The sequence below is a fragment of the Oncorhynchus tshawytscha genome, linkage group LG18 (genome assembly GCF_018296145.1).
Source record: "Oncorhynchus tshawytscha isolate Ot180627B linkage group LG18, Otsh_v2.0, whole genome shotgun sequence".
In the NCBI taxonomy this organism is placed as follows: Eukaryota; Metazoa; Chordata; class Actinopteri; order Salmoniformes; family Salmonidae; genus Oncorhynchus; species Oncorhynchus tshawytscha.
Genome location: NC_056446.1, coordinates 19,603,488 through 19,626,955, shown reverse-complemented (window position 1 = coordinate 19,626,955; position 23,468 = coordinate 19,603,488). Strand labels below are relative to the sequence as shown.

The following is a 23,468-nucleotide window of genomic DNA, read 5'->3' as shown; positions in this document are numbered from 1 at the left end:
GATATATTTTTTAAGCCCCTTTTCGATCTTCTTTCATCGCTCCAACTCCCCAACCAGCTCGTGAGTTGAAGGACGAGTCATGCGTCCTCCAAAACATGACCCACCAAGCCGCGCTTCTTAACACCCGCCTGCTCAACACGGATGCCAACCACATCAATGTGTTGGAAGAAACGCCGTTCAACTGATGACCGAGGTCAGCCTGCAAGCGCCCGGGCTACCACAAGGAGTCACTAGAGCGTGAAGAGCCAAGAAAAGCCCCCCAGCCAAACACTCCCCTAACCCGGACGACGCTGGGCCAATTGTGCACCGCCCTATGGGACACGTGATCACAGCCGGTTGTGACACAGCCTGGGTCTTTAGTGACGCCTCTAACACTGCAATGCAGTGCCTTAGACCACTGTGTCACTCGGGAGGCCCTCTACTTTTGATACTTAAGTATATTTAAAACCAAATATTTTTTTACTTTTACTCATGTAGTATTTTACTGGGTGACTTTCACTTTTACTTGAGTCATTTTCTATTAAGGTATCTTTACTTTTACTCAAGTATGACAATTGGGGACTTTTCCCACCACTGCATGAAACATTATCTTGTGCATCAAAAGCAATGATTGCATGGAGAGTGAAAACAACTGAGCAGAGGTGTCAAATCATTCACAATTCATGACTACGTAAAGATTTAGATTTAAAAAAAAATAATCTCTACTGCCCAATTACAGCGTTCTCAGCCCTCTCTCTCCCTCTGAGTTCATGAAGCCAAGCAGCCGCTTAGGGTCTTCCTTTTTTACAGCAGTTTCCGCCCTTGCAGAGCATTCGCTCTACTCCAGCTGCAACACCAAAACCTCAAATGAGACTTCTCAGCCCTCCTCCAGGAAGTGTCTTTATACTGTTCATTATGTTGAAAACAACAGCACACAGTAGTAGACTCCCACTGTGAGATCTTGTCACCCATGTGAAAAGAAGCAGCAAGACCAGATGCAGATAACTGGTTGCGCTTAGCAATTGTGATGGGCTCGGGCTCAGACAGAAACTGTTTCTGTTAATGGTGTGTGAAATAGTGATGTAAGGGCCGATGTGATTGGAGTAGGCCTGCTGAAAATTCCCTAGACCTACTCAAGGAACAAGTGGCAAGGGAGTGACTACCATGTCAGACTGAATGTAATGCTGGTTCAGTCTTATGACAATCCCTATACAGTAATGACCTCTATACTCAACATCTGCAAAGTATTCAACACTGAAACGAAGAGTAAAACAAGGCTGATAATAACCATGTGACAAGAAGAGTCCAAGGTGCTCACCGAAGCTCAATTTCAGTATTTCTGCTGAATCATCGTTATCAAGCTTTTTAATATTTGATGAATGCCCTGCATATAAAGCAGGTATGCTCTCCCACACATTCTCTTTGGTGCAGATCTAAACAGGTTATTTTCAAAGGCCGGGAAGAATTCAGAGAAACTGCTGATGCAGCACAAGTCTTTAGATCAGTCTCAGAGATCCTGTGCATCATATTCTGTCCCACAGGAGAGAATTATCCAGATGAAAAAGTGGTAGGAATAAGTTATTGAAACAATGTTCATTTAACACCACACAATCCAAATGTACTTTTTGATCATGTATTGCAATTTTTTATTTTACTCGCTCAAACAAAACAATGTTAGCATGTAAGAAAATTGTAATTAACATGAGAATGGTATGGTACAATTTGAATAAAATAAAAAATAAAGGAAGCTGATAAATTAATTTCAGAGACATTCAGTTTAATTTCTCCCGCATGTTTTTTATTATGTCCACCAGCTTCAGTTCCCTCAGTAGATGGCAAAATCTGAGTTTGGGGTCAAAAATCAACAATTTGATATCAAATGTTTTCAATTTAGAGGATATATTTATTTTCAGATTTCCAAGCGCCAAGAACCTAAACCGCTCTGCAACATACAAATGGCATGAGGAAAATACACCATGTCTGTACTTTGAAACGGATATTATTCTCCCTTTAAAATAACTATACCAGGATGCAAAAAAAAGAAGAAGATTTTGACAGTTCCTAGTATTATTACTGGTCTTTAAATCTTTTACATATTAAATGCAAATTCAGAACAAGGCACAAACCATGAAGATTACAAACAGAATTATCCGTAGATACGAATGATCCTTGATCAGAACGTTTCACTACTCAATCCAAAGAAATCGATATATAGATATGTATCCTTCTCTTGACAATGATGAAACAAAAGGCGACTCAGTAGAGCGTGACGTGCGTAGGAGGAGATTGTAGCTGAAACCTTTGGTGCGATAGTCACACTCTTGGCGATGGCTGCATCTTGTAAGCAGGTTCATCATAGTATCATGAATTTCGATGGGTTTATAAAGTGCAATCGATGCTGTAAACACTCGTGTGCAAACCTTCCTATGCTTTGATCCAGAGAGAATTAAATGAGTTGTGTTTGAGCAAAATACACACAAGGGGAGTGTTTTGAATAATGCTCACCACCATACCTCAGCTGTTGCCATGACATAACCCTGATCAAAGTCGATCCCCTTACCAGCAAATCAAGAGAATAGAAGCAATAGAGTTTTACATTGAAGACAGTTCTTTCTTTCACACCAGTCTCAGGTTGACTTGGTTTCTCTCAGTTGATTGTACATCGAGATTATTAGGAACGCGAACTCGGCACTGTACTGTACTTTTTTTTTTCATTTTTTTTTTTCAATAAAAAGTTTTTGCCATTCCTATGACCAAATGAGTCAAACAAGGTGGGCCATTATCAGAACTTCAAATTATAGGGGAGGAAATAAAGGCATTCAAAAAATAAAAATAAATCATCATTAAGCGCAAGTGAAACACTTAACCTAATGGCACAAGCATGTCCATGGATACATCATGCAGACAAACCTATTTCTGGGGTGTCCCTCACGCCCTTCTTCAGTACTAGTTCTTTCAAATGCAGCAACAAAAAAAATAGAATATAGAATTTAGCTGCAATATCAATTAAAAGATACAGTAGCCTTGAATCCCAAAAACAAAATACCATGAATTGAAAAAATAATGGCATTCCTCAGTAAATTCAGTACATAAATGGCTATAAACAGGGAGGGTCTGTTCAACCATCTCTTCTCAACCCATCTGTTTCACACAGTTAGAATCTATGGAGGAGGTGGATATAGTGGTAAGGAGGAGATACTGTCACACAGTCACATCATTAACAGGTGTTCAGAATGGAGTTAAAAGAACACAAACATTTAAAAGGAATAATGTGGGGGAAATTCAACCCAGATGCTACACTTATTGCTTATAAACCAATGGACAATAGTTCAATTTCATGGCAGCCTCACGACCCTCACCGTACAAAACCTTACATGCACCAAAAATTGTCCAGAAATTGCGAGGGAGAGAGAGAAAAAAGTTCAGCTCATAATAACAGTACAGAGATTTCAAATAGCTCCATCTCCAGATCTGGTCATGGTGATTTTAGCATTATTAACCATCACTAATTGACAGAGGTTGTTTGGTAAAGAGCTACATTTCGAAAGGCATACCCTTTGTGACTGTCTCATCAGCCTGCAACACACAGAAATGCAGAACAGTAGCTCGTTATAGAAAAAAGAAGATAATGATATTCAGATACTAAGCCAAACAGACCAAGAGACAGACCATCATGTAAAGAGTTGATTAAGCTACTTGATATGGCCATAGTTTACATTAAAACAGACATGATTGAAAGACTTCTAGATATCGTTTTTTCTTCATCTGTACATATTCAGGTTAAAATAGTATTTGAGGAAGACTAGCTTTACAGAGTCCTGCAGCAGTAGACTATACCAAGTCCATCAGTCAGTCCTTCATCCACACCCAGAGGCTCCCTCCTATGGCCCTATGGGGAACTGAGTACTACTTCCCTTATCCTCCTGCCTCCAAACTTCACACTCACCCACTAAATGTGTCTTTTCACTATGAAATCACAATTGCACGCTAACTGTTCCAATTCTTAGTGTAAATGCTGTCTGTTTGATTTCTCACACTTCAATGGTTAGTACAGTATACAGTTCAATATTAGTTTGTTTTTTATTTGTTGATTTTCCTTGTTTTCTTGTGTTATCGACAAAGGGAGAAATCTTTGCATAATGACAGTCACTCCTCTTTTAAGACTGTGTCCTGTCCTCCAGGTGAGGCTGCGGGAAAATGGCAGGAACGGCCAGGCTTCACAAGATGGACGCCAGCAGTGCTTCCCATGCTACACGCCTCCCGCTCTCCCTCGGCCTCCCGCTCTCCCTCGTCCCCAGCTGTGTGTGACGCTGTTCTGCCGACAAAACACTGTCTTCTGTATTAATACGGTTATTATTGTTATCGTCGCTACCTTTTTAGACTTTTTTTGTTTTCCTTTTTCGGTTCTTTATAAGATTGTCCTATCTGAAGTTGACCTGTCGCAGATGTCCGGTAATGGATGTAATGCACAGGCAGGTGAGATCCTTCTACGCCGTGTTCGGCTTTCCCAGCTCCTCCCTGATGGCTGTGGACAGACAAACAACATGTCAGTTATATGGTATTTTGTGTTGTCTTTGGTGTGATATGCAGTGGCGTGAATGGTGCAATGCTAATTCTCTGATGACAAAGGTACAGTGGGCCTCAACTGAACGCAAGATCTTCCTGTGCTTTGAGGAACTTATTTCACGCCCTGTCACCTATTACGCGGCAGAAGCCCTGGCCGTGACCCCACTCTCCGAGGGCGTCATATGGGGGGTTGGGACATGCAGAAAACACGTTTCCAATTCACACCTCACACTCGTACAGGTTACCCACTTGTACATGCAGTGGAACAGGACAAATATAAAGCGCCCTCTGTATGTGCATCAGGTTGCTCAAGCAATCAGTTACCATCAATAAGTTCCTCTTTCAGCTTCGACAACTCCTTCCTCATCTCATCCAGAATGTCCTGAAAATAAGGTTGCAAAGACAATTAGAGACAGTGGAAAAACAAAGCACTTTGTTTCAAACAGGCACTTTGAACTTGTGAAATGGATTGAAACTTGCACCAAAGCAGAGGGACGGAACAGTGACATTAGCATCAGTGAGAGATACTGTCCCAGAGAGCTGAATGAGTGTTAGTAAGCCCATAGTGTTACCACTCTGTGTTACTCCTCTGTCTCTGACTGAGGCTGCTGCTGTGGGCACAGATAGGGAGGGTATAAGGAGAATCTGCACTTATCTAACAGGCTCATTCATAGGGGAGGAGGGAGGGATTGCCCCAGCATGGGACACAGTCATTGGGCACACCCTCTCAGGGCTCTGTAGTATGCTGTGTAAAATACTATAGCTCCACTGTTCTGCCAGCAAATAGCAAGTCTGTCCTCTGAATACCTGTTTCAATCTGTCGTAGTCGAGACCTTCTGTTGGCACCCCGTTGGCACTTAGGGATCCAGTCGGTGTGGTTGTGGACTTCGGTCTGTAGACGAGATAAACAGAAAAAGTTACAGTAGTATACCTAAATTGGGGCTGTAGTTGAGGGGGAGTCCAGAAGTCACTCTTGGAGGAAAACCAGACAGAAAAGTATCTACTGTGGCTGGGTTATTCCCCTCTACATTCTGCATTCACTCATCACACTTCAATCACTTTAAAAAAAAAAGTTACATAAGCATTTTTTTGCAACTTACAAACGTAAACAACTTGAAAGAAATTCATTCAAATTGACAGTTTGATTTCAAAACACAGCAAGAAACATAGGAAGTTAAAGAATTTAACACACAGAGAAAATTGTCATCATACTCCAACATTCATTCTTTAAAATTCAGTATTGGGAAATTGATCTACAAATCTGGCAAGGTAGAGAATAATGTACAATAATCGTTTTCATATCCATGTGTCAAAATTGATAACTACACTAGTTGAAAACAGCTGAGCGCATTTGACAGGGTACCTAACCCTTTGCCCACATTCAGTATAAGGTCCTTTCATGAACTTGATTTGTTAGTTTGTGTATCATTATGCTCTGCGCAAACTGAATCTATACTGAACAAAAGATTCTCTGGTCAAATGAAACCGAGATTGAACTCTCTGGCCTGAATGCCAATCGTCACGTCTGGAGGAAACCTGGCACCATCCCTACGGTGAAGCATGGTGGTGGCTGCATCATGCTGTGGGGATGTTTTTCAGTGGCAGGGACTGGGAGACTAGTCAGGATCAAGGGAAAGACGAACAGAGCAGACAGATCCTTGATGAAAACCTGCTCCAAAGTGCTCAGGACCACAGACTGGGGCGAAGGTTCACCTTCCAACAGGACAACGACCCTAAGCACACAGCCAAGACAATGCAGGAGTGGCTTCGGGAGAAGTCTCTGAATATCCATGAGTGAAACCGATCAAACATCTCCGGAGAGACCTTAAAATAGCCGTGCAGCGACTCTCCTCATTCAACCTGACAGAGCTTGAGAAGATCTGCAGAGAAGAATGGGAGAAACTCCCTCAAATACAGGTGTGCCAAGCTTGTAGGCTGTATTTTCTGCCAAAGGTGCTTCAACAAAGTACTGAGGGTCTGAATACTTATGGAAATGTGCTATTTAATTTTTTTATTCATACATTATGGAGTATTGTGTGTAGATTGATGAGGAAAACCCCCCAAATTTAATAAATTTTAGAATAAGGCTGTAACGTAAAAAAATGTGGAAAAAGTCAAGGGGTCTGAATACTTTCCTAATGCACTGTAAATTACGCAACATGCAACAATTTCAAAGATTTTACTGAGTTACAGTTCATATAAGGAAATCAGTCAATTGAAATTGATTCATTAGGCCCTAATCTATGGATTTCACATGACTAGGAATACAGATACACATATGTTGGTCACAGATACCTTAAAATAATTTTAGGGGTGTGGATCAGAAAACTAGTCAGTATCTGCTGTGACCAGCATTTGCCTCATGCAGCGTGACAACTCCTTTGTATAGATTTTATCATGCTGTTGATTGTGGCCTGTGGAATGTTGTCCCACTCCTGACTGTGTGAAGTTGCTGGATATTGGCAGGAAGTGGAACACGCTGTCGTACACATCGATCCAGAGCATCCCAAACATGCACAACGGGTGACATGTCTGGTGAGTATGCAGGTCATGGAAGAACTGGGACATTTTCAGCATCTAGGAATTGTGTACAGATCCTTGTGACATGGGGCCGTGCATTACCATGCTGAAACATGAGGTGATGGCGGCGGATGAATGGCACAACAATGGGCCTCAGGATCTCGTCACAGTATCTCTGTGCATTCAAATTGCAGCTAATGAAATGCAATTGAGTTCGTTATACGTAGCTTATGCTTGCCCATACCATAACCCCACCACCACCATGGGGCTCTCTGTTCACAACGTTGACATCAGCAAACCGCTCACCCACACAACGCCATACACGTGGTCTGCGGTTGTGAGGCCAGCTGGACGTAATTGTAAAATTCTCAAAACTTGAAACATACAGTTATAGTCGGAAGTTTACATACACCTTAGCCAAATAAATTGAAACTCAGTTTTTCACCATTCCTGACATTTAATCCTAGTAAAAATCCCTGTCTTAGGTCAGTTAGGATCACCACTTTATTTTAAGAATGTGAAATGTCAGAATAATAGTAGGGTGAATTATTTATTTCAGTTTTTATTTCTTTCATCACATTCCCAGTGGGTCAGAAGTTTACATACACTCAATTAGTATTTAGTAGCATTGCCTTTAAATTGTTTAACATGGGTCAAACGTTTCGGGTAGCCTTCCACAAGCTTCCCACAATAAGTTGGGTGAATTGTGGCTCATTCCTCCTGACAGAGCTGGTGTAACTGAGTCAGGTTTGTAGGCCTCCTTGCTCGCACACACTTTTTCAGTTCTGCCCACAAATGTTCTATAGGATTGAGGTCAGGGCTTTGTGATGGCCACTCCAATACCTTGACTTTGTTATCCTTAAGACATTTTGCCACAACTTTGGATGTATGCTTGGGGTCATTGTCCATTTGGAAGACCCATTTGCGACCAAGCTTTAACTTCCTGACTGATGTCTTCAGATGTTGTTTCAATATATCCACATAATTGTGCTTCCTCATGATGCCATCTATTTTGTGAAGTGCACCAGTCCCTCCTGCAGCAAAGCATCCCCACAGCATGATGGTGCCACCCCCACAACATGATGGTGCCACCCCCACAACATGTTGCTGCCACCCCCACAACATGTTGCTGCCACCCCCACAACATGTTGCTGCCACCCCCACAACATGTTGCTGCCACCCCCACAACATGATGCTGCCACCCCCACAACATGATGCTGCCACCCCCACAACATGATGCTGCCACCCCTGTGTTTCACGTTTGAGGTGGTGTTCTTCGGGCTTGCAAGCCTCACCCTTTTTCCTCCAAACGTAAAGATGGTCATTATGGCCAAACAGTTCTATTTTTGTTTCATCAGACCAGAGGACATTTCTCCAAAAAGTACAATCTTTGTCCCCACGTGCAGTTGCAAACCGTAGTCTTGCTTTTTTAATGGCGGTTTTGGAGCAGTGGCTTCTTCCTTGCTGAGTGGCTTTACAGGTTATGTCGATATAGGACTCGTTTTACTGTGGATATAGATACATTTGTACCTGTTTCCTCCAGCATCTTCACAATGTCCTTTGCTGTTGTTCTGGGATCGATTTGCCCTTTTCGCACCAAAGTACGTTCATCTCTAGGAGACAGAACGCGTCTCCTTCCTGAGCAGTATGACGGCTGTAAGGTCCCATGGTGTTTATACTTGCATACCATTGTTTGTACAGATCAACGTGGTACCTTCAGGCGTTTGGAAATTGCTCCCAGGGATGAACCAGACTTGTGGAGGTCTACCATTTTCTTCTGAGGTCTTGGCTGATTTCTTTTGATTTTCCCATGATGTCAAGCAAAGAGGCACTGAGATTGAAGGCAGGCCTTGAAATACATCCACAGGTACACCTCCAATTGACTCAAAGTATGTCAATTAGCCTATCAGAAGCTTCTAAAGCCATGACATAATTTTCTGGAATTTTCCAAGCTGTTTAAAGGCACAGTCAACTTTGTGTATGTAAACTTCTGACCCACTGGAATTGTGATAAGTGAAATAATCTGTCAACAATTGTTGGAAAAATTAATTGTGTCATGCACAAAGTAGATGTCCTAACCGACTTGCCAAAACTACAGTTTGTTCACAAGAAATTTGTGGAGTGGTTGAAAAATGAGTTTTAATGACTCCAACCTAAGTGTATGTAAACTTCTGACTTCAACTGTATGTGGCATTGTGTTGTGTGATAAAACTTCACATTTTAGAGTGGCCTTTCACAAAGGATAACATCCTCCCTAACAGGGATGCAAAAAATGTGTGCGCAAAATTTGAGAGAAATACGCTTTTTGTGCATATGGAACATTTCTGGGATCTTTTATTTCAGCTCATGAAACATGGGAACAACACTTTACATTGCGTTTATGTTTTTGTTCAGTGTCGATTTAGGCAAAGTGAACCAGTAAATGAACTGGAAAACTGTCCTATGACTGGAATCACGAGTAGAATAGCTTAATGCCTGAGGTAAAGCCAGACCAAAGCAAACATGTTACACACACCAGCCGTATGAGTTCACACAGCTAACATTGGGTAGTTCAGCCCAATTCAAACACAATCAGGTTGACGTTGTGTGTCAGACTTCAGAAAAAGGCAGCTATAGTTAGAGCATGCACAAACAGTGCAGCAGCCACACACAGCCATGCATCTCCGCTACTGGATCAGCTGTGACAGGAAACCATTGCCAACAAGAAAATCACCATGGGCTACAACTGCAGGAAATGATTAAAGACAATGACACACTTTCTGAGTGTGAAAGCGGTGAGGAAATGAATTCCGTGAACAGCCAACAGCTTGCCAGGGAGAAAGTGGAAGCCAAGAGAGTAGGAAAGGTGTAACGTTAGGTTACAAGAATGTTAGCTTGTTACGATTCCCAACAGCTGTCTTTCTGTAGTGTGTGTGTGTGTGTGTGTGTGTGTGTGTGTGTGTGTGTGTGTGTGTGTGTGTGTGTGTGTGTGTATGTTTGCGTCTGTATGTCTGCTGTAGTGGTCTCTGGTCCTCTGGCCTCCTCTATAGGTCAGATATGAATACCAGTTTATGGGGGAGGAATTACTTACGCCCATCTGCGAATGCAGGGCTGTGTGGCCTTATCTATGGGGTTCTTCTGAGACAGTTGGCACGGATGTGAATATTCACAGCACTGGGAGGGGTCTCCTCTATCTTGCTCACTATACAGTAGCACACAGCCACAGAGTCAGTGTTGAGTATGTGTGTATACTAAAGCAAAGCAATTGGAAGAGTTTACATGAATTCGTAGATACTTAGATTGGTTCTTCATGTATAAACAATAAACAATTTTTATACCTAGTATTCATTAGCAATCAGGTGATTACTTTGTTGGCAAAATAGAGATATGGGAATTACAAGTCACACCCCCCCACCCCCCCACACCCAGTCTGTGAGAGAGAGACTAGCTTTTAAAAGGGCTGTCCTATAACCCCAGGTCCCCTCCCTAATCAAACCCACACCAAACATACAGGCTCCAGACAGCAGACTGAGTATAGCTACCAGGGAATCTGGAAAAACAACAGCTACTGATGATACATTGATTTGTTTTCAGTTAACTTTACATTGATAAAGCTTTGGAATTTTCTAAGGATCCGGTAATTGTCTTTTTCTGCTAATATGCTAAAATGCTACACCGGCCTCTTTATAAGGAAGTTCATCTAAAAAATATCATACATTCTCAGAGGATGAAAACAAAAAAGGACTTGTGGGGAGGGCAGCATTCTGTTTTGCACATACTAGAAGTGTATTTCCAGAACCCTTTCTCGTCGACAAACTCTCATTTAAATCCCTGCAATTAAACCTGGAATTGTAGGCTTTGATTGACACATCCCAGGAACACTCACTGCTACGGACAGCCTAGCTAGCGGTAGCCTAGCGGCAAGCATGTTTTAGTCATGTTATTAACCAGTCATAAACCAGCAAGCCCAGGGGTCGTACCCCAGCAGTGTGACATGCTATGCTCTGTGCTCCTTCTTTAGTCATGTTATTAACCAGTCATAAACCAGCAAGCCCAGGGGTCGGAACCCAGCAGTGTGACATGCTATGATCTGTGCTCCTCCTTTAGTCACGTGATGATGAGCGGCAATGCTGAGGCGCTCAGTGATTCAGATAGGGAGAGGATATTTGGACGTAGTCGTGTTTGACCCAGTTATAGCTTTAGACTCAGTGACTATGTAATATAGACATTTGCACATGAAAGCACACGGTTGAAATCTAAGCCCATTTATGGGATGGAATGCTGGTATTTACCTTCCAATGACCGGGGATTTGCTACCATTCATAGTGTTAGTCCTCTCCCAAGGTTTTCTGGGCATGTCTGAGGAGGAAACAAAAAAAAGCATTGGACATATTACACTGATAGAACTGAACCACTATCAGGAGACAACAACAAAAATACAAACAAACCACAGACTGAAAAATATGAGCTAAACTACAGACACAAATAGATCTGTCCAACTACATGAACTGCTGGCTAAAACTAACTAGGATCTTGGTGATCTGAATGTGGAAGGTGCATGTTGCTGTTCTGGTCCTTCATATATCTCTGACCACTACAGTCCTGTACTGTATACTATACTCACCAGGTGTACTACAGGCTGACACTTTGGGAGTTGTGTTGCCCTCGCCGCTCTCATCCTATTGGAGAGAAGCACAGGGCATTTAAAGGTCAGAAGATATAGGTCAGGCAGCTTCAGATAAACAGGTGTGAATATATGACCTGTTTTTAAGTAAATAATCCGCTAAAGGAAAGCCATTGATCCTCTTCGATGTCACAAATGACCATCAAAGAGAAACATATGAAGCCCAAAAGACATCCAGGAGAGGGAAAAGAAACACCAGGCTACTGAAATATAGATGGGTAAATTATAAGTCACATAATAAGTTGCATGGACTAACTGTGTGTGCATTAATAGTGTTTAACATGTCAGTCAGTCAGTCAGCCAGTCCGTCAGCCAGCCAGTCAGCCAGCCAGTCAGTCAGTCAGTCAGTCAGTCAGCCAGTCAGTCAGTCAGTCAGTCAGTCATACTCACAGCTCGCTGTTCTGGCTCAGGGGATGATCCCTTCTCTGCAATTCTTCTCCTGAAAAACAATACAGAATATTAAGATATATTCCCAACCTCATAACAGGTTGTACTGTATGCCTAAACAAAAATAATCTAACTTCTAACTTTAAATAATGTTTTGGCTGACCCGACAGCTACATGGTCTGCAATGATATTGCACTCATGGAATTCACAGATTTATTGTGATATTTCCTCCCCCATCCTCAATATTGTCCTCTCATGTTGTAGATGGGGATGTAATGTAATGTCACCTCCTGGCCAGCAGGGCGCTCATCTCCTCCATCAGCCCCCCTCCTCCAGGTGCTCCACCCAGAGGGCCGTTCCCTCCAGGTTTGGCCCCTGCAGAGCCAGCCAAACCCCCAGCCATGGCTGCAGCCAGAGCAGCTGCGGCATCACCACCACTATCACTCTGAGGGGACAGAGAGAAGGACATGATAGTGTTGTGGTGGCAGGCCATGTTACAGAGGCACATAACTGGAGGTCAGGTATGGTGGGGTACAGTACATGGTGGAGTGAAGCACAGTTTGGCTACATGATCACTGTGACTGGTGTTGGATAAGCCCCCTATCCTGGGATGAGGATATGGGATGTGACAAACAGTTTGTGTCTGTGCAAGGGTAGAGATGTTTGTGTTTCTGTGTGTGTTAGCCTCTCACCCTTGGCACTTTACGCAGCTTGGCTCCAGCGAGGGCAGCAGCCAGCCCGGACAGGGGGCGGTCCTCGGACGGGGAGAAGAGACCAGGTGGCAGGGGAGGGGCTGGGGGAGGGGGAGGGTGGGCCTGGCCACCGGGGAGAGGTGGCGGTTCAGGTGGGGAAGGAGGCCCGCCGCTGGTAGGAGTGAGTGTGGGGGCAAGGGGGAGGGGGAGGAGGGCCTGGTGGGGCTGGGGGGCAGCGGCCATGGGGGTCACAGTGGAGCCGGGAGGCAGGGGGAGGGGGAGGAGGGGTGGGTAGCACAAGAGTCAACGCTGTGTCTGTTTGGGTGTGTGTGTGGGGGGGAAGAAGAAGAAGAGTAAATGGTCATTATCAAACTTTGGGACAGAAAGAGCAGAGTCAGGTGTTCTCTCACACACAAAACTCAGGCTTCCTAAAGTACCCATTCTATACTCACCATCAATACTAACATTATCAGGCTTGACCATTTATTGGTCAACTTTATACACGGTATGAACATGCTACATCCACGTGTTGTTTGTCATACAACATGCACATTAGTGAGTTATGGCCTAAATGTATCCATTTGATGGAAGCAAATGGAGACATCCCACACAAACAAGGCAAAAAATGTACACACAGACGCACAGTGAAAAATGCATAGGAAACAGGACCTCGAGCGGTCTATGTTAGGTCAATATCTTCATAAGAGCAGCCCGAAACCACTGAACCACATAGAGAAGTATCAACTCTAATAATTAGCTTGTAGAAAATCATTATGATCATCATCATTATGAAATCATTCCTCAACACAGACAGATGATTGGATCAATAAGCCATAGTGGAATGTGCCCATATTGAGCTCCTGTCAATGAGGTTCAGTCCAAGTGGGGGAAATAGTCAGACTGAATCTACATATAAACGCTACTAAAGAGTTACTCAAGGGGGAATTTTAATACATAAAAATAAGGCCCTTTATCAACAAAAAAATATATTGTATCATTAATGCTAACGCAGTATTAGAATTATGTGAATCGGAACATTTTAAACTGCATTGGTTTTCAGAAAGATTTAAAAGAACTACTATTGAATTAAATGTTATTTCCAATAAAGTTGGTAAGGTAATCAGAGCAATGTGAGGGCAGGTTTAGGGAGAATAATAAATAGCTTGTCCTCATTTGACATGCAAATAGGTAAATAAAGGAATACTCTATCAGTATACACAGACAGTGCAGTGGTGGCTTGGATAACAAATGAATGATACATATCAAATGCAGAGGACACAGATGTGATTTATCTGCTAATACTTCTATTCAGCAGAGAGAGAAATGATCATTTACATATTATTGATTCCAGCCGCTAATCGTACCCTGGATAACTTGTGACACTCTAAAAAACTGCAGCTGAGTTTGGCCAATTAAGTCATTTCATAATCGAAATATAACCAAGATTTCTGTTAATATCTCTGCATTAGCGACCCTCCCCATCCCCTGAAACGTACAGTAGCATCATGATAACAAAACGAATCAAGTGAACAAGGATGGGAGTAGAAATAAAAGAGCTGTTCAGACGAGTCAACTCTCCACCCGTCAGTCCCTTACTGTTCGTAACACGCATACAATCCTTGAATAACACTGACATGACAAGTGAGGTTGAAAAGTCATGGCAAAATAAGGTCATGACAAATGGCTGAAAAATAATCATTTGAGGTGAGAAAATAAACAAGCAAAAGAGAAACAATGAGACAATGATCCTTCCGGACTGGAGTGATCTCTAGATGGATCAGAACCCCCTGTCTGTAAGAGGGCAAACAAACATACACGCCATGCCCAACAACCAGACTCCATTCACACCCACGAGAGATCACCAGACAACTCAAGACCATAAAAGCAACAGCATGGACATGCATGGTATGAGCATTCTGACCAAGGTGAGTCAGACAGACACACGACCAACATAGATTGACAAGCACCTACAGACCATTCTCAACAGCCACATAGAACCCAGCCAAAACCACATCAGCCATGCTAGTCAGAGCTGCAGCCAGTATTGGCGCCCAGTTGGTTAGGGCAGCCCCCTGCTCCCTGGCACCCCATTAGTGGGTGAGCGGAGGTGGAGGTAGAGGAGAGGCTGAGAGAGTTGAGGCCTTACCCTGCTGGGCCAGAGGGTCTGCAGGCTGAGAGGCCTCTGGAGCCACGGAGCAGGAGTCTCCCAGCACAGAGAGGTTTACAGAGAGGTCAGCAGATGCAGGGGGAGCTGTGGAAGGAGAAGGGACAATAGCAGGCTGGGATGAGGGAGAGGACACAAGGGGAGCGATGTGGGAGACGACGGGCGACTGCTGGCAGGACGACGACAGGGAGAGAGGGGGCAGCGGTGGAGGGGGAGGTGGGGTCGGAGGAGGAGGCGGGGTGGGGTTGCTGCTGTTGCCGATGGTGACAGGTGAAGGAGCGGGGAACATGGGGCCCGTTGGGGGAGGGAGAGGGGTGTTTCTGTGACAGGGGGCTGGGGGCCGGGATGGCGATGACGGGGCGTGGGCCAGTGGCCTTGCCCGGCGGGCTACTGATCATGACGGGGGCGAGGGAGGCAGGGGCTGAAGTTGGTTGCTGACCACACCACTGACTTGGAGGGGTTGCCGGGGCTGGGGCAGGGGGCGTGGGAGGGACAGGCTGTCGCCTGGGGACTGTGGCGTAGTGGGGCAGGACCGGATGGAAGGCGGAGCCGAGTGAGGTGGCGAATCGGGAGGCAGAGTGTCGTAGAGGTGGGGTGGGGGGTGTTGCAGAGGAGGGTGACGGGGTGGGTGGAGGGTAGTTGGGGGTGGTGGGAGACACAGACGTAGAGGAGGTCTTGGAGGAGTACTCTGGAGGCGGAGGGGTGTAGAGGGTACTTTCAAATGCTACACACATCAGATGGACAGGACAGGAGGGGAGAAGCAGCCACCATGCAGCCACACAAGAGGGAAAGAACACAGAAGAGGAGAGAGAGAAAGGGGAAAACAGAAAGAATAGAGAAGGGGTAAATGAAGCAGGTAACTAGCAGACCTAAATCTCCTTTTTCTTGATGTCTTTCTCTGACAGAAAAGATGCTACTATTAGTACACGGGGTTAGACCAAACCAGAGGCAGACTCTAGAGACAATGTGTCATAATGTGTACGCATGGATAGAGAAGCAGCAGAAAACCATAGATCGTCCATACCAGGACTGGGCAAGCAGAACAGTTCTATTCTATACATTTCGAAGTCAAGGCACCACAATTGAGAGATTTAACCAATTTGGACATGTTTGGTTTCAGTAATTGACTGATTGCACAGACTCTGGTAGAAACTTATCCCAAGATAATAAAATGCTTCAATATTTGGGTGACTACACAGTTTCAATCACTTGCAATTCTCCATTACCTAGCTTTCTATCAGAATGATAGAAAGCTATTGGGCCAGTAACCGAAAGGTTGCTGGTTTGAATCCCTGAGCCAACGAGGTGAAAAATCAGTCGTCGTGCCCTTGAGCAAGGCACTTAACCATAATTGCTCCTGTAAGTCGCTCTGGAAAAGAGCATCTGATAAATTACCCAAAAAATAGATTCAAAAAACACTACCATATAGTAATGATTTCAAGCCAGGAACCTTTACTAAAGAAACTATTTTGAATTGACAAGGAGTTTGCATAAAGTCTTACTGAACCACCCAGAAAAAAATCCCATAATAATGGTGCTTTTTAGTCAATACCCCCATCAGTAGTGTCCCCTCATCTCTCATATACATAACCAGTGAGGAGAGGTGGGGGTAGTATCACTGGGTGGTCACGTTGCCAGAGTTTGACTGCATGCTCCAAATGATCCATGCTCTGTTTTGTTGTGGGGCCCCAGCCAGCATAGCCCTAGAGTGAGCCTAGAGTGAGCCTAGAGTGAGCCTAGAGTGAGCCTAGTGTTAGCCTAGTGTTAGCCTAGTGTTAGCCTAGTGTTAGCCTAGTGTGAGCCTAGTGTTAGCCTAGTGTTAGCCTAGTGTTAGCCTAGTGTGAGCGTAGTGTGAGCCTAGAGTGAGCCTAGTGTTAGCCTAGTGTTAGCCTAGTGTTAGCCTAGTGTGAGCCTAGTGTGAGCCTAGTGTGAGCCTAGTGTTAGCCTAGTGTTAGCCTAGTGTTAGCCTAGAGTTAGCCTAGTGTTAGCCTAGAGTGAGCCTAGTGTTAGCCTAGTGTTAGCCTAGTGTTAGCCTAGTGTTAGCCTAGAGTAAGCCTAGTGTTAGCCTAGAGTGAGCCTAGTGTAAGCCTAGTGTTAGCCTAGAGTGAGCCTAGAGTGAGCCTAGAGTGAGCCTAGAGTAAGCCTAGTGTTAGCCTAGAGTGAGCCTAGAGTTAGCCTAGAGGGAGCCTAGAGCTGAGGCCGCTCCCGCCATATGTTTACTGAGGGCTAATGCTGCTAATCCTTTGTGTCGGCCTCATTCTGCTCCACTGACCCTCAGTGGTAGGCTGCGCACGTGCACACGCACACACACACACCCACCTACGCCGTATGGGAAGCCTGGGCTCTTGCTGAGAGATGCACTAGGCACACCTCCACACATTACAGCATATAGACACACTCGTTCACATATACTCATGTGGTGAATACACACACACACACACACACACACACACACACACACACACACACACACACACACACACACACACACACACACACACACACACACACACACACACACACACACACACACACACACACACACACAACATTCTTGTCCTCCATTCCAAACCACTTCACTCTATGTCATGTCACTTTCTTACAGACCATGTCCTGATTGGCTGTTGTTGAGTCGTTCTGAATGCTCATTGTGTTTCTGATACAACTCCACTAACTGGAAACATTGTTCATGTATGATTCTCCCACCCCATCTCTCTACCACACCTCTCCTCCTTCTGTTGCTCCAAACAGAAGACTAACTCTTCTCCCAATCCCCCCCCCACTCTCTCTGCCTCTCTCCGCCTCTCTCCCTCTTCTCATTTCTCCACTCCCCTTCCCTCTTGTTCCCATTTTACTCCCCCTCTCTGGGTGGTTAGTGGCCACAGGCAGGCCCCAGCTTTGCCCTGTGATCCCAGAGTAGTAACCCATAAAGACACACACACACCTCTCACTAAAGCCCAAAATGGACATACACACTAACTAGAGTGGCCTAAAGAAGAGGGAGACCAGTGGAGTGAGGGGCGGGCTTAAAAGCACCACTTTTTAGCAGGGATTTCCATCAGACCGTTAGGAATGGCTGGATTAATGAGGTCGACGCACAAGGAACTCCTTGTTGTTTCTAATGTGACATGAGACAGACTCTACAGAGTTACAGACACATCAAGAAGCCAATCCGCACATGCCCTACTAGCAGACCCCTCCTCCACAACACCGGGTTGGTTTAAGTGTTCAGTTAGAGGTCGAGCATGGTGATCAACACACAGCATGACTTCCACAGACATCCAATGGGATACTACACATACTATGAATCCAATTGGAAATCCAACCCAAAGTTTTTGCGAGGCTATGTACAGTAGGCCAATAGCACACATGTATGTTTTTCCTGCAGGAAAGACAACAAGAAGCATATGAAAAGTGCATTAGCACACTTCAAAAGCACCTCAAATGTTAACATGCAGTGCAACATTAATGATGGTGTTTGTCTTGTCATGTCCTGTGGAAATTGTGTCGTGTACACATTTATTGCACAAAATGCCAGAGGAAAAATGAAATCTACTCGACACCATAATGCCTTAGACATGTTCATGGTAATGTTAATATGATGGCCCCTCCCCCTGGGTAGGCAGGCAGCATGTTAGCCTTGTTGATGTATTTTTAGCCTCTGACTAACATGGAGAATCTAGCCCAGCCAATGTGATGAGTGTGGCACTGAACCATGCCAACACTGGCCCCCTGCTGGCTTAATATATAGCAGCAATGACCATCTCTCATCCTTGATCCTCCCCCAACCAACTCCTAGAACCTGAGTCCCTCACCTGCCTATGCTTTGCTGGGCAGGCTGGCTAGGGTAGCCTACTATCATCCACCAACACATACAGTAGACATAGCCATCCCTGGTCAAACATAAGTAGGAAGAGAGGGGGGAGTGTGTGTGTGTGTGCGTGTTTGCCTGCTCGCTGAGACAACACAAACACTCCCCCCATGCCCTAGGGCCACTCAAGCTGTTCCCCGTGCCTGTCCAACACACAGGCATATGGGCAGAGAGAGATTGGAGAGGAGTCTGGCTACAAGTCACATTAAGTAACGAGAGGCCAGGGATGGCTGAGTATAGTCAACGTTCGCTTCCGACTCCAGTTAAATGCCACGCTGGGATTTTACACCCAAAACGGCTCTTTGGAGGAACTACTGCTAAAGGAAGTGAGAGCTAAACCCACTCACCTGTTGGTGACTATTCTGATCTGTCATCTTGTTCGGTCCTGTGACTTCAGTGTCTATTGTACTACCTTGCTCTGTCCTGGACATCAGATGTGTGTTGGTGTGTGTTGGTGTGTGTAAATGTGTAAGTATGTGCATGCATGTGTGTGAGTGTGTTTTAGGTGTGTGTAGGTGGTAAATAAAAAGCCTTGGCTACTCACTGGCGTTGGAGATGTGTCTCCCTCTCTCCCAGTCCAACTGCTCGCTGTCCAACTGCTGCTCCTGCCGCGTCTCGTTCTCCATCCTCTCCTTCTCCTGCTTCTCTCTCTCCATCAGCTCCCTCTCCATCAGCTCCCTCTCTCTCTCCACCCTCTCTCTCTCCAGCTGCTCTCTCTCCAGCTGCTCTCTCTCCTTCTCCTGACGTTCACGCTCCAGGCGATCCCGTTCAGTGCGCTCCCTCTCGGAGCGCTCCCTCTCGGAGCGCTCCCTCTCGGAGCGCTCCCTCTCGGAGCGCTCCCTCTCGGAGCGCTCCCTCTCTCGCTCCTGGCGCTCCCGGTCCTGGCGTTCACGTTCATGCTCCCTCTCCTGCATCTCCCGCTCCAGCCGCTCCCTCTCCTGACGTTCCCTCTCCAGTCGCTCCAGTCGCTCCCGCTCCACCTCCTTCAGCCGCTGCAGCTCCAGCAGCTGCCTGCCAAGGGAAGAGAGGAGAGAAGAGGAGGTGAGGAGGAGAGAGAAGACACCAGAGGGGTGAGGAAAGAGGAGATACAAGAGGGAGGAAGAGAACAGGTTTGATGAGGAGCGATGGGAAAGGAGCTCATATAGTGTAGGAAAGAGGGAGAGATGAGCAAAGGGAGGAGAAGAACAGAGAGACCAAAGATGGGGAAAAAACAGAGTGGAGAAGATGAGCCGACGAGGCTTTGACCTGGTTTTCCACGCTGGCCTAACGCACCATGCAGACCCACAGGCAGCGCTTTCACTCGGACAGGCCTTCTTGTTATCATTATATAAGCTTGTTGTCATTATGTAATTACTGTACAAGACAAGCCGTTACGCAATCACAGCTAGCTCTGCACGTTTCTGTTGTTAAACACAACAACGTAGCTAGTCTGCTTCTGGCTACAGCCTCTCTTTCTGTACTGATACGGAGAGAATCTGTAGGAAATAACAATAGAACAAGTCATCTGTATCCAGAGTGTACTTATGGTCTGCATAACAATCACCAAGAACACTGTACGTAAACACATTCAATATCAGCTTGTTCAGTCCAACAAAACACATAGCTGCAGAGGTCTGATATGAACTCATGATTGGCAATGATGCGTTTCTACAGGCACAGACAGTGAGCTCCAAAACGTATTGAGACAGTGACACGTCTTGTTGTTTTGGCTCTGGACTCCAGCACTTTTGAAACGATACAATGACTATGAAGTAAGTGCAGAATGTCAGCTATGATTTGAGGATATTGACATTTATATCAGGTGAACGATTTAGAAATTACACCACTTTTTGTGCATAGTCTCTCCCCCCGTGTTATAGGATGGATAAATTCACTTCTATGATTGTTAAAGTAGTCAAAAGTGTATTCTTCATGTTCCTAGCACACGATGACTACATCAAGCATGTGACTCTACACACTTGTTGGACGCATTTCCTGTTTGTTTTGGTTGTGTTTCTGATTATTTTGTGCCCAATAGAAAGGAATGGTGAGTTTATTTTGTGTCACTTTTATTGTAAATAAAAATAGATATGTTTCTAAACACTTCTACATTCATGTGGATGCTACCATGACTACACATCATCCTGAATGAATCGTGAATAACGATGAGTGAGAATTTTAGAAGCATAAATATCAAACCACTTCAAAAAATGCTAACCTCCCCTGTTATTATAATGGTGAGAGGTTACCATGTCTTGGGGGTATGATGTTTGTGCGTCTTTAACTTTCTCACTCATCATTATTATTCACGACTCATTCAGGACCATCCACATCAATGTAGAAGTGTTTAGAAACAAATTATATTCTTATTCACAATAAAAGTGACTCCAAAATGACGCAATACATTATTTACCATTCATTTCTATTGGACACAAAATGATCTGAAACACAACCAAAACAAACAGCAAATGCATCCAACAAGTTTGTAGAGTCGCTATGTGCACAGGTCAGATCAGGGATATTGCCTCTGCGTATTGAAGCAGGTCAGATCAGGGTTATTGCCTCTGCGTATTGAAGCAGGTCAGATCAGGGTTATTGCCTCTGCGTATTGAAACAGGTCAGATCAGGGATATTGCCTATGCGTATTGAAACAGGTCAGATCAGGGATATTGCCTCTGCGTATTGAAACAGGTCAGATCAGGGATATTGCCTCTGCGTATTGAAACAGGTCAGATCAGGGATATTGCCTCTGCGTATTGAAACAGGTCAGATCAGGGATATTGCCTCTGCGTATTGAAACAGGTCAGATCAGGGATATTGCCTCTGCGTATTGAAACAGGTCAGATCAGGGATATTGCCTCTGCGTATTGAAACAGGTCAGATCAGGGATATTGCCTCTGCGTATTGAAGCAGGTCAGATCAGGGATATTGCCTCTGCGTATTGAAACAGGTAAGATCAGGGATATTGCCTCTGCGTACTGAAACAGGTCAGATCAGGGTTATTGCCTCTGCGTATTGAAACAGGTCAGATCAGGGATATTGCCTCTGCGTATTGAAACAGGTAAGATCAGGGATATTGCCTCTGCGTATTGAAAAGCAGGTCAGATCAGGGGATATTGCCTCTGCGTATTGAAGCAGGTCAGAGGTCAGGGATATTGCCTCTGCGTATTGAAGCAGGTCAGATCAGGGATATTGCCTCTGCGTATTGAAGCAGGTCAGATCAGGGATATTGCCTCTGCGTATTGAAGCAGGTCAGATCAGGGATATTGCCTCTGCGTATTGAAGCAGGTCAGATCAGGGATATTGCCTCTGCGTATTGAAGCAGGTCAGATCAGGGATATTGCCTCTGCGTATTGAAGCAGGTCAGATCAGGGATATTGCCTCTGCGTATTGAAGCAGGTCAGATCAGGGATATTGCCTCTGAAGCAGGTCAGATCAGGGATATCTGCGTATTGAAGCAGGTCAGATCAGGGATATTGCCTCTGCGTATTGAAACAGGTAAGATCAGGGATATTGCCTCTGCGTATTGAAGCAGGTCAGATCAGGGATATTGCCTCTGCGTATTGAAGCAGGTCAGATCAGGGATATTGCCTCTGCGTATTGAAACAGGTCAGATCAGGGATATTGCCTCTGCGTATTGAAACAGGTCAGATCAGGGATATTGCCTCTGCGTATTGAAACAGGTCAGATCAGGGATATTGCCTCTGCGTATTGAAACAGGTCAGATCAGGGATATTGCCTCTGCGTATTGAAACAGGTCAGATCAGGGATATTGCCTCTGCGTATTGAAACAGGTAAGATCAGGGATATTGCCTCTGCGTATTGAAACAGGTCAGATCAGGGATATTGCCTCTGCGTATTGAAACAGGTCAGATCAGGGATATTGCCTCTGCGTATTGAAACAGGTCAGATCAGGGATATTGCCTCTGCGTATTGAAACAGGTCAGATCAGGGATATTGCCTCTGCGTATTGAAACAGGTCAGGTCAGGGATATTGCGTCTGCGTATTGAAACAGGTAAGATCAGGGATATTGCCTCTGCGTATTGAAACAGGTCAGATCAGGGATATTGCCTCTGCGTATTGAAACAGGTCAGATCAGGGATATTGCCTCTGCGTATTGAAACAGGTCAGGTCAGGGATATTTCCTCTGCGTACTGAAGCAGGTCAGATCAGGGATATTGCCTCTGCGTACTGAAGCAGGTCAGATCAGGGTTATTGCCTCTGCGAATTGAAACAGGTCAGATTAGGGATATTGCCTCTGCATATTGAAGCAGGTCAGATTAGGGATATTGCCTCTGCATATTGAAGCAGGTCAGATCAGGGATATTGCCTCTGCGTATTGAAACAGGTCAGATTAGGGATATTGCCTCTGCGTATTGAAGCAGGTCAGATCAGGGATATTGCCTCTGCGTATTGAAACAGGTCAGATCAGGGATATTGCCTCTGCGTATTGAAACAGGTCAGATCAGGGATATTGCCTCTGCGTATTGAAACAGGTCAGATCAGGGATATTGCCTCTGCGTATTGAAACAGGTCAGATCAGGGATATTGCCTCTGCGTATTGAAACAGGTCAGATCAGGGATATTGCCTCTGCGTATTGAAACAGGTCAGATCAGGGATATTGGATATTGCAGGTCTCTGCTCT

The 23,468-nt window shown here is 44.9% G+C and overlaps 1 protein-coding gene across 1 annotated transcript in view; it reads right to left on the bottom strand.

The window, feature by feature from the left end:
- Nucleotides 1-1,598: 1,598 nt before the first annotated feature.
- The window catches only part of LOC112217643 (protein enabled homolog), an 84,758-nt gene continuing 62,888 nt past the window's right edge, over nucleotides 1,599-23,468 (bottom strand). Inside the window, 12 exon segments of the mRNA XM_042300793.1 lie at nucleotides 1,599-4,504; nucleotides 4,870-4,927; nucleotides 5,353-5,437; nucleotides 11,337-11,403; nucleotides 11,669-11,723; nucleotides 12,119-12,167; nucleotides 12,403-12,560; nucleotides 12,808-13,003; nucleotides 13,005-13,122; nucleotides 14,954-15,201; nucleotides 15,203-15,695; nucleotides 19,387-19,853. Of these exon segments, the coding sequence (XP_042156727.1) occupies nucleotides 4,467-4,504; nucleotides 4,870-4,927; nucleotides 5,353-5,437; nucleotides 11,337-11,403; nucleotides 11,669-11,723; nucleotides 12,119-12,167; nucleotides 12,403-12,560; nucleotides 12,808-13,003; nucleotides 13,005-13,122; nucleotides 14,954-15,201; nucleotides 15,203-15,695; nucleotides 19,387-19,853 (2,032 nt within the window). The 3' untranslated portion in view covers nucleotides 1,599-4,466.